This window comes from Galeopterus variegatus, unplaced genomic scaffold (assembly GCF_000696425.1).
Source record: "Galeopterus variegatus unplaced genomic scaffold, G_variegatus-3.0.2 Scaffold1016, whole genome shotgun sequence".
In the NCBI taxonomy this organism is placed as follows: domain Eukaryota; kingdom Metazoa; phylum Chordata; class Mammalia; order Dermoptera; family Cynocephalidae; genus Galeopterus; species Galeopterus variegatus.
Window position 1 is genome coordinate 256,952 of NW_007727127.1, and position 12,020 is coordinate 268,971.

The following is a 12,020-nucleotide window of genomic DNA, read 5'->3' on the forward strand; positions in this document are numbered from 1 at the left end:
ACACACACACACACACACACACACAAAACCGGGGGGGGTGGGGTGGGGAAGAAGATATAACAACTATACTTCCATGAAGTTGTTACAACAAGCAAACGGAAAGGACATTCTTGGGGGGGAGGGGAGAGAGGGAGGAGGGAGGGAGGTGTCGGTGACGGGCCATAATAATCATATACAGTGTATATTGACAAAATAAAAAAAATATATATATGAGGAACCATTAGAATTCAATAATAAAAAGATGAATAACCTAATTAAAAACTGGGCAAATGAGATGAATAGACATTTCTCTAAAGAACATATACAAATGGCCACTAGTATATGAAAAGATGCTCGACATAATTAACCATCAGGGAAATGCAAATCAGTACCACAATGAGATTCACACACACTAGGATATCTATAGTTAAAAAGACTGATAATGTTGGTGAAGATCTGGGGAAACTGGAACTCTTGTACGCTATTGGTGGGAATGTGAACTGGTGCAGCCGCTTTGGAAATGGGAAACAGAGTTACCATGTGACACAGCTATGTCACTCCTAGGTATACACTCAAAAGAAATGAAACATATGTATGTAAAACCTTGTACATTAATTCCACATCAGCATTATTCATCAATAACCCAGAGTAGAACCAACCAAATGTTCATCAACTGATAAATGGATAAACAAAAGGTTGTATAGCCACATGGTATAGTCGTACAATGGTATATTATTCAGCCATAAAAGGAATAAGTATTCATACATGCTACAACATGGATGAACCTTAAAAACCTGCTAAGTGAAAGAAGTCAGTCACAAAAAACCACAATTATATGATTCCATCACAAGAAAGTCTGAAATGGGAAAATCCAAAGAGACAGAAAAGAAATTGCTGGTTGCCAGGGGATGGGGGAAGAGTGGAGTGGGGATTGAATCATTCCTTTTGGAATAATGAAAATGTTCTAAAATTGATTGCGGTGTTGGTTGCACAACTCCGTGAATATATTAAAATACATTGAATTGTACGCTTTAAATGGGTGAATTGTATTGTACGTGAATCATATCTCAATAAAGCTGTTTTTTAAAAATCTAGGTACTTCTTACTTACATAGAGTTTAACAAACTTTTTTTTACTTGATGAAGAAGAGAAACTATGGGCAAGTACATGATTAAAAGTGAGAAGGTACGTATAGTTTAGAATCTGACAGCAAATAACAAGCTGAAACAGGAACTCAAACAGTTTTCCATTCTGAGTCGTTGAACCTAGCAGCAAACAGCTTGACAAACCCCAAATTGCTCTGAAGGGAGAGCTTCATTTTATCATGCACACAGAGTCCCTGGGACTACACTGATAACCCAAAAATAAAATTCTATTTCGTACACTCTGGTAAATGAATGATGTAAACACAGTACAGTTAAGAGACAGAATCTTAAAGTGCACAACTCTAAAGTTAGATGCCTCTGCACCTCCCTTTTCTTGTCTGTAAGGATAAGAAGAATCTCTCCCTCACAGGTTGTTGTGAGGATTACATTAAGTAACGTATACAATTCACTTGGCATAGTCCATGGCACACGATCAGCACTCAATAACTGTGAGTTACAATATACACAGACCTTGAGCTAATAGCAGAAAGGCAAATTCTATCCTACACACTTTGCTTTAAAAACTGTGGCAACATTCAGAACATTTCAGAACTATTCCTAACCCAAATTGTTTAAATATTTTTTAAAGTTGGTAAATAGTGAAAACTAGCTTATCCAGAATAATGTACTCCCTGAAGAGTATAGATAACATATTTTACTTACTTAATTTTGAAAATAGAAATACCCATATCACAGGCTAGGTTAAGTCATATTTTTAGAGGATATATTTAGGTTAAGGGGAGCAATATATCAGCTCTCCAACTGGTAAAATAAGCAGCAGACCAGTATGTTTCTTGAAGGAGAACATGCCCTCTCCAGTAATGGTCATGACCATGGAATTTTAATAACACTCTGAAAATTCCAGGACACAGGCATTTAGCCAAGTGTTTTGAAACCTGCCTCCAAGAATTCTTGATCAAGTAATTCTTCTCCCATGTAATGATAGCAGAAATCTTAAATGCCCAAATAAAGCAAAACTACACGCTCACAGGAAGCTGTTTATTTTCTTCTAGAGCTCTGCTAAAGCTTAAGTAAGAAAGCTCAGGGGAACAAAATTCAAAAGTTAAAATGTTCAAAATATCATGTTTCTCCATACTCATTGGGTTCTCTTTCCTTTTTTCCTTTCAACTCTTTTTTCCATTATGTTTCTACTGAATCTTGTACAGTGACTGGGCCTCTGAATCTTCGGGGCTCTTAATAAATGTGTGTCACTTTCTCAAACTACTGATATAATCAGGTTTCTAATTTCTCAGCCAGCTGAGAGTTAAATCTTTAATCTCTGCAGAAAAACACATGACAAATTATCACATACCTGTTGGCAAATAAAGCCTGCTCCATACATGTTGCTCTTTGTGGAAGAAGAAAGAACCTCCCTGGGAATGAGATTCTCTGGAAAGATCACCATGAAGTTGTTGGAGAAGGTTAAATGGAAAACTTGGAAGAAATTCATTACCAGAAAAAGGTAAAAGCTTCTCTGGGATAAGATCTGTCTCACCAATAAAATGGCAGCAGTCCTGGCGAGTTCCTGTTCACTTTCCAAGAGAGGGTTTTCCCTGGGGCTCCGTTTAGGTTTGAAGCAAATCACATGGTCATGCCAGTGTAAAGGCTGGCAGCAGCGAGCAAGGTGATGATAATAGCAATGGCCTGAAAATTACACAAACTTTCCAAGTTCTTAGAGACGAGTCCACAGGAAAGGATACTGGAGGATCCCACTAGTGATACCACTTGGTAAATTTTAACAAGCTGAAGCCTGCTTTGGTGTCTTGTGAAAATCTCTGCAAACAGCACACACTGGGCTTGCTGAACACAGGTAAGCGTGCTATCAAAAGCACATAGTGATACTATCAGGTGAGGTCCACTAAGCCTGTCACCTTCTTGATAGTATTTCCAAGGAAACCAAGGAAGCAGGAAGGCTACTGCATATAAAGGGACACCACGCAAGACAGAAATATGATGTCTAACACAGCATTCAGACTTAGAGTTGTTGCGAAAATATCCAACCAGGTTATTAAGAACATTCCACATCATTAAACTTACCTTAGGAGAATAAACACACAGGATTATTTCAATGGAGTAGTAAGAACTACTAAACTCAATATAAGATGAAAATGACCCCTGATTTTTTTCTTTTACTTATATGAAGTAACCAAAGCTGATTGGTTAAAAAAAAAAACCTCATTGTTTTCAGAACTAGCTGAAATAGTAATAATAAAAACAGTTAATATTACTGAAAAGCCAATGTGCATTCACTTTATGTTTAGGCATTCACGTCTTTATATGAATTATTTTACCAAATCCTTCAAAACAACCCTATAAAGCTGGTACTATTATTACACGCAATAAACAACAGAGCCAGGGTCTGAACCAAGGCGAATGACCCCCCGAGTCTGTTTCCAGTCATTACACTACACTTCCTCCCAACAATGCACACGGGCTATGCTCCTGCAAAGAGTGATGCTTCATTTACACTAAGGCGTAGTTTTATATAATTTCATTAGGAAAGGTTAAAATATCAATGTTTACCATCTCAGAATGGATCTAATAAATAGGTTGTTGTTGGTAATAAGTGAGTAACATTATAAAACATAAGGGATTTTAAACTATGAACTCTATCCACTCCGACCACCTAATTGGTAACTTGTTACAATACTATTTGTAAATACCATGGGCCTTCTCAAAACAAAGTATTATCTTAGGACTTCCGGTCAAGATGGCGGAATAGATGGTCCCCAGCATCACTCTCTCCCACAAATCAATGAATTTACAACTATAAAAATGTAACATCGGCCAAGCTGGGGGTCGCTGGAGCTCAGGTGAAGAGGAGAGACCTACAGAGTTCATGAAGGGGGAGAAACCATGAAGAGAGAAAGAAAAAACTGCTCTCAGTGTTTTGGCCTGTGGCCACTTTAATACTGAAACACATGGAACAAGAGCTGGCAGAAGCCACAGCTGTGCCCTTTAGATGGAGTTACTTGGAGGCAGCAGGGGAGAAGAGAACTTTGGTGGCCCCCAGGACAGCAAGACTACTAATGGGGTTCCCGTGGACCTATGCAGGAGTGAGGAGCCAGAATAGCTGAAAAAGGGAGCCATTCAGAGGCTGGTGAGTCAGCACAGGGGATCGGTGCAGGGCCCATCCCATGGCAAGTATTTGGAGCCAGGCGGTGGGGGAGATGGGCCCACCAAGAGAACACTGGGACACAGAAAGGACAGCCAATCCACCCCCCAATCAGCGCAGGACCACTCAGAGGAGACTGGTTGAGAATGCAGAATTGCATGGGGTGCAGTTTGGTGAAAAAACTCAGGCCCAGATCAGAGATTCTACACAACCCAGGTGCACGTGGTCTCTGGAGAGCCGGAAGTACCTATAAGGTCAACCATTAAACCCTAAGCTGCACAAAAAGTCTTCCCTAGGGAAACAGCAGCAAAGCAACAATTTAGCTCAGCCACACAGCTCAAGTACTGGTTCCCACAGGAAGTTCCCCTGTTTTAGAAGCAAGCAAAGGACAAAAACTTAGTTCCAGCCCAGGCACACCATGAATACCTTGGGGCCCACCAGGGGACATAAGGCATGAAGCCAGGGGCAGGACCCCCACCCACAACCACTTACACCACGAGCACTTCAGGGCCCCACCCAGAACTCGAGGATTGGAGTCAAGGACCAGACCCCACTCCAACATACTGGCACACTACCAATGCCTAGGGGCCTGCCCAGGGACCCAGGGCTACCAGCTAGGGACTGGACCCCCTTCCCACAAACAGGCATGCTGTGACAGTCCCACAGGGCCCCACCTGGGTGCCCAAGGCATGGAGAAGGGGACTGGACCTCCCTCCCACAACCAGGCACACCACGCCAGCACCTTGGGGTCTGCCTGAGGACGCGAGGCATGGAGAAGGGGACCAGACGCTGCCTCCCCACAACCAGGCACATTGCACCAGTGCCTTGGGGTGCACCTGGGGACTCGAGGCATGGAGAAGGGGATCGGAACCCCTCCCACAACCAGGCACCCTGGGCCAGTGCCTTCAGGCCTGTGCCAGGACCTGGGGCATGGAGAATGGGACTGGACCCCACCTCCCACAATCAGGCACACCATGCCAGTGCCTGAGGGGGGACTCCAACATACTGGCACACCACCAATGCCTAGGGGCCTGCCCAGGGACCCGGGGCTAGCAGCCAGGGACTGGACCTACCTCCCACAACCAGGCTCACCACACCAGCACCTCAGGGCCTGCCCAGGGACACAGGGTAAGGAGCTGGGACCGGACCCACCCTGCCACAACCAGGCATGCCAGGTCAGCACATCAGGGCCTGCCTGGGGGACCAAGGCATGGAGAAGGGGACCGAACCTCCCTCCCACAACCAGGCACACCATGCCAGTGCCTTGGGGCCTGCCCAGGGACCCAGGACATGGAGAAGAGGACCGGACCCCCTTCCCACAACCAAGCACCCTGTGCCAATGCTTCAGGGCCTGCTCAGGGACCCGGGGGGGAAGGAGAAGGGGACCGGACCCCCCCTCCCACAACCAGGCACACCACACCAGTGCCTTGGCGCCCATGCTGGGACCTGAAGCATGGAGAAGGGGACCAAGCCCACCTCCCACAACCAGGCACTCTGTGCCAGCTCCTTGGGTCCTGCCCTGGGACCCGGGGCCTAGAGAAGGGAACCAGACTCCCCTCCCACATCCAGGCACCCCGTGCCAGGGCCTCGGGGCCCACCTGGGGATCCGGGACATGGAGAAGGGGACTGGACCTCCCTCCCACAACCAGGCACACTGCCAGCACCACAGAGCAGGCCAAAAACATCTCCTCCATGTGGGTGGCCCACCATAGCCACCACGATAACCATGGCTGCCATGAAGGCGGCTAGATGCCACAACCACGGGACAGATGGTCCACCTCACTAGCCACTGGAGTGAGTTGACACAAGTAGAGTCACCAGCAGAGATAAAGAAAGGAGGAGTATATCTGTCTCCACAGAATCCATTTCATAGTGATGGAAGAGACATCTGCTGTATGATAGTATTGGGAGACCTGATCATGCCTCTCAGCACTGGACAGACCACTTGGGCAGCAAATCAACAAAGTAGCCATTATTCTTTCAGAGGGAGAGAAGAAATCTAGGGTAATTAGAGGGGGTAGGGGGAGAGGAAGGGGGGGATGAGGAGGGATTGGACAAGGGGCATAAAGAATAATTACAATTTGTAACAATATATATGCTAGTAATATTGATTTGATCAACATCTCAATGTTGAAACCCAAAAGTATGTAGAATCAAAAAGTATTATCTTAATAATAATACCGATTGTTCCACATAAGTTAATTTTCCAGATAACCAAAGCTCACCCTTCAAACTCTACAGCTTTTATATGTAAGTGGTAATCTTTTAAAAATCTCTTTGCCCTCAAACAGAAGCTTGGACATGGATGACTTTTCCTGATAACTCTTTCAGCTGTGTGAAGAATCAGCGCTTTGGCAAACCACAAAAATGAACAGTTATGAGGAAGGAGAAGCTCTGTCCTATGTGAAAGGACAGTAAAGATTCCATCTCACCTCGGCTTGATAAAAGGCCACTTCTGAAATCTTGCACAGTTCTAAAAAAAGTTTCACACAGTAGAAACTGAAGACAGAATTTAGCATTTCAGTCCCTAATGTTATCATACAGTCTGCCCAAGAAATGGGTTTGATATTTAAAAGTGTCATTTTCCATGCAGAAGAACTCTTCTTCCCTTTGTTAAAAAAAAAAAAAAAGATTAAAATTCACTGTTTGCATATAATAGATGATAGGTGGAAAAATTCCACTGGACACTACTTAATTGCAGTTAAGTAAGAGTCCAAAACTACTAGCTGTGAATATGTCACCAGATTTAACACTTTACCTATCCATTCACTCAACATTTTTTGGTATGTTGCTAGGAACACCAATTTGCATAAGGTGTGATTCTACTTGTCATCTCTTCTAACTTATAAAGTGAGTTTTATCCAAGACTTTGGAAATGCTAAACAGGTGGTCAGGGAGACAGTTTATGGTATTATTATCCTCCCTATTTGGGAGGATGCAACAGAAAAAGAACGAGTTGACAGCCTTTTGCTAAAGTCAGAGAGAAGGAATAGAAACAAGTCCCTTATCTTAGTATAAAGTTGTCCATTCAGTAGTTCAGCCTTGCATTTGAAGGTTTATTCTTGATCTTCTCCTAACAGACTATGTAGCTTTGACCCAAAAGACATATCTCCAATGGATACAGAAATAACATATTCCAATCCTTAGTCTTAAATCTAGCCTATTGTCTTACCCTTTGATTTATACAACTGGAAAACAGGAAAAGGTTAACCCAGCAAGAGGTAGGCATAGATTCATCTTCCTTTTGATCTTGACTACAGTTCTAAGAGAACACCGTGATCTTCCTGTTTTATCCCTGGTTTACTGGAATATTTGGCCAGGTCTCCACAATCCAACTGAATCAGGAAACAGACAAATATGCAGATAACTCGATAAAAAATTCAGATGTTACTTGCTTGAATAGTCCTTGGGCCTCTGCTTTAACTTTGGAGACCCAGAAACAGAATTAAGCAGTCTGTATCACCCAATTTCTTATGGAAAAAGAGGTCAAGTCAGAAGGGGTAAATGAGCATTTGGCTCAAACAATCAAATTATTTAGTGTCCCTAAGCTTTAAAGCTTCACTTTATACCAGGTAGACCCAAGAATGATTCTAATCTTAGAATTATCAAAAGGGATCATTAAACCTGCATGCATACCAAGCACTCTCTGTAGATGGAATAAAGAATATTTTCTCATATGTGTACTTTTATTCTTAAAATGTTTGCAGATTCTGCTGTAACAATAAAATACAAATCTGATTTTTTTGTCATTATATTCCCAAACACAAATACAAGTACTATTATGTAGGGGGGTCAGCCAACATTTTTGGCTTTAAAAGGTAATTCTCAGATTTATAAAAGTTGGGAACTGCTGGTGAAGACCTCACTCTCGGGAGTTATTTTTGGCATATGTGAGAATTAAGACTGAGGCTAGAGGTCACTTTGGTACTAAGAGAGCCAAAATCAAGAGAGTTAGTAGAAACAAAAGCCAAGATACAAAGTTAGCCCACAAAAATCTAGGCACCCTTCTTTTTCTCTTATTTCAGGCATGCTAAAACAGGAAGCATGCCACACCTTTCTGAACTGATCTATCATTAAGTCAGAGACAGGTATTTATAAACTCAGAATTTTGCAAAGTGTCATAAGCTCCCTGAATTGAGCTCAAATTTTTTCTCAAAGAATTTGTGTTAAGTACCCAGTGTCTGAAACACAAGAAAGAAGGGCTTAATAGCATTATTAAAAACTCTAGCTTGAACTTCTCTTTGTTATATATATATGGAGAAGGATAAAATCTTTCTTGTTTCTCTCTACAATCGGTATTTTGCTTTAGATTATTTTCATCATAGTAAATACCTCTATCAGAAAGTATCAAACTTAAAATCATAACTCACAATGTTTTTAAAGCCACCACTATTATCTAAAATCTCTCCTTACCTGATTTTACCATAGCAACAAAACACGCAAGAACAAGCGCATTATATCTTTACGACCACGGACAAAGGATTTCTGAAGCTGGATCTTCTTTACCACAAAATGTTTCACACATAAGAGTTTAAATGTAGTAAAATGATGTAATGATTAGGCTGGGCAATTGCCCTAAATGCTAATGAATTACTAAATGAATACCCCAAACCCTTCTTTTAGAATCAACTTGGGTATTCACTAATCTACTCAAATCAGATAATACTAATGTTGCTGAAGAGGTTACTTATTACTGCTTCCAAGCTATGACTAAGTAGACTCTAAAAAGAATGAGACCACTCCAAAGCACCGAAAGCTAACACTGCTTTTTCAATGCAACTTTTGTTCAAGCTTTTCCAGGGGGGAAAGATTTCCTTAAATAGTGTCTTTAAAAAGAACTCACTAACACATCAAAATCCATTAACCCTGTGGAAGTTTTTGGGTTTTTGCTATTTTAAACTACCAATAACTTTAATTCTCCAGATCATTCTTTTTGCTGTTGTTGTTAAAGAGAATTGTTAAAGAACATTCCAAAACGCTCTTCCCAGAAGTCAAAATGAGCTTTGGTTTGCAATGAAGAAAACAGCCAGCACTTTCAATCTTGCAGATCAGTGACTAAGGTCAGATGCAGTATTCTAGCACTTCAGCTTCCACAAATCACCTTTAGCAAATCCTAACCTAATTTTCTCTTGCCAAATGCTCTATCTGTAGAGATTAAGATAGTTGGTTTTAGGGCCGGCCCGGTGGCGCACTCAGTAGAGTGCGGTGCTTGAGAGCACGGCAGCACTCCCACCGAGGGTTCGGATCCCATATAGAGACTGGTCCGCTCACTGGTTGAGCACAGTGCGGGCGCGACACCGAGGGTTGCAATCCCATTACCGGTCACGAAAAAAGACAAAAAGGAAAAAAAAAAAAAAGATAGTTGGTTTTAAATTATTTTATTTTGGCTCTGGACCAATATCTCTACCTGAATATTAACAACTTGGGCAGTAGAGGCTATACAGGGGACCTAACTCTCCTTTTCAAACTAACAATAAAAACCAAAGATCAGTAACACTTTTTTGCCTTTTAGCATATCTGGATTCAGAAGGGATTTGTGAGTTTGCCATTTCTCTTTTATTGTTATTATTATTATCATTATTATTATTTCTAACACGATTATTCCTTGTTTTTGGTTGGCATTCTATTATAAGAAAGGGCTTTTCTCTCCTATTTATTTAGGTATTTCAATATGGATTCATGGGTTCTTCTTTCATTCAGTGGGTTACAATCCATTACTGTTAACTATTTTGATGCTTGTTAATTTGTCCCCAAAGTCACCTGCACTTTAACAATATCAGTAACAATGACATGGCTTTTTTTTTTTTTTTTGTGGCAGCTCACTGGTGAGGGGATTGGAACCCTTGACCTTAGTGTTACAAGGCTGTGTTCTAACCAACTGAACTAACCGGCCAGCCGGCCTTACACTTAAAAGGGGCATAAAATACCTCCTCATAGTTCCTCTCTTTGATTCTCATAACTGTGATCAAAGCAAAAAGGTCACCTCTCCGGTACACGGTTTTCTACTCCTCTGCTGGTGTGGCTAGACCTCTAGATTTCTTGACTCAAGCTCCATAGTGATTTCCACTCTATGAAGCAGTCTTCCTCGCGGACTGAAGGGTAAAGCTTCAGGCAACAATCCCGCAATGGGGATCTTGTTCTTGGCAAGATTTCCCCGAAAGGTAGCAGCCTACAGCCTAGAATAAGGTAACTCTGGAGCAAAGCTGTGACCCTCGCAGTATCAGCACGAAGTTACACTGATTGGAGCAAGGATGGGGAGGCAGAGGAACACCGTACATGTAATTGCCCACAAGAATATTTAAGGTTTTCCCCCTCCTCCATATTACTCAAGTCTTTATTCATTTATACAAAAAGACAAAAGTAGTTTCAGGATCGTTAACTCCTCCCTTACAATTTCTCTTATTTTTAATCGCAGCAATGTGTGAGCATGGTTCAAAAACATTATCACAGAGGGGTTTCCAGTGAAAAGCAAAAGTCCCCAGTCCCTACTCACCCCTCCCCTCAGGCTTCCCATTTTAGTCCTGGTAGCTCTCCCCACATCTGCAGACACGATTTACTGAATGAACAATTTAAAGTATTATCCATCAGGGGCGGCTCAGTCGGTTAGAGCTTAGAGTCACGGTGTTACAACACCAAGGTCAAGGGTTCGGATCCCCTTACCGGCCAGCCAAAAAAAAAAAAAAAAAAAAAAAAAAAAAAAAAAAAAACTATTATCCACCGACTCGCTGCTGCGACAGATAAGGAATTAACCAACTCTACCTCCCTTCTCTTCCCTCTCTCCGAATTTCTGACAGTTACCGCCTTACGTTCTAGAGACAGCCTTTCGATACTACACTTAGGCCTCTATTTTCGTTTTGTTCCATAAACGTCAGGCAGATACTGGCATTGCCGTCTTCTGTCCGCTCAGGTCAAGCCCGGGGTCGCTGACCCGGTCTGTCCCCTGGCTAGGGTGTGCGTGTGCCGTGTGCCGGTGCTGAGGCAGCGCCCCCTGCACTAGGGACGGTGGGGGCCGGGGCGGCGGGGCACACGTCCCTGGCGGCCCACGAACCTCAGAAAAGCCATGCGCGACACTGTTCGCGATGTTTTCCTAGGGGACAGCTCCCACTCCCACCGCACCTTGATTCTTGGGCGGTCTAGGCCGCCGCTGTGTGGCGAGCGCGAGGCCCGGCGGCTGCGCGCGGGTCCGGAACCCGAGGAACAGCGCAGCCGGCGATAGGGGGAACAAATGTGCGAGTTCCCGCGGAACTGGACGGCCGGGAAGCGGCCCCGACGGCGCTCGCGACGACCGCCTACCGCCCCCAGACTGGAGTCCCCGCCCCTGACGTGCAGCGAAGGCGGATGTACGGTACAGCAGAGAGGAACACCGTACATGTAATTGCCCACAAGAATATTTAAGGTTTTCCCCCTCCTCCATATTACTCAAGTCTTTATTCATTTATACAAAAAGACAAAAGTAGTTTCAGGATCGTTAACTCCTCCCTTACAATTTCTCTTATTTTTAATCGCAGCAATGTGTGAGCATGGTTCAAAAACATTATCACAGAGGGGTTTCCAGTGAAAAGCAAAAGTCCCCAGTCCCTACTCACCCCTCCCCTCAGGCTTCCCATTTTAGTCCTGGTAGCTCTCCCCACATCTGCAGACACGATTTACTGAATGAACAATTTAAAGTATTATCCATCAGGGGCGGCTCAGTCGGTTAGAGCTTAGAGTCACGGTGTTACAACACCAAGGTCAAGGGTTCGGATCCCCTTACCGGCCAGCCAAAAAAAAAAAAAAAAAAA

General features: G+C 43.2%; 1 protein-coding gene across 1 annotated transcript in view; it reads right to left on the reverse strand.

The window, feature by feature from the left end:
• LOC103591722 overlaps positions 1–6,821 on the reverse strand; it is a 38,234-nt gene extending 31,413 nt beyond the window's left edge. Inside the window, 3 exon segments of the mRNA XM_008574233.1 lie at positions 2,437–2,714; positions 2,717–3,161; positions 6,672–6,821. Coding sequence (XP_008572455.1) covers positions 2,437–2,714; positions 2,717–3,161; positions 6,672–6,821 — 873 coding nt within the window.
• Positions 6,822–12,020: the final 5,199 nt, after the last annotated feature.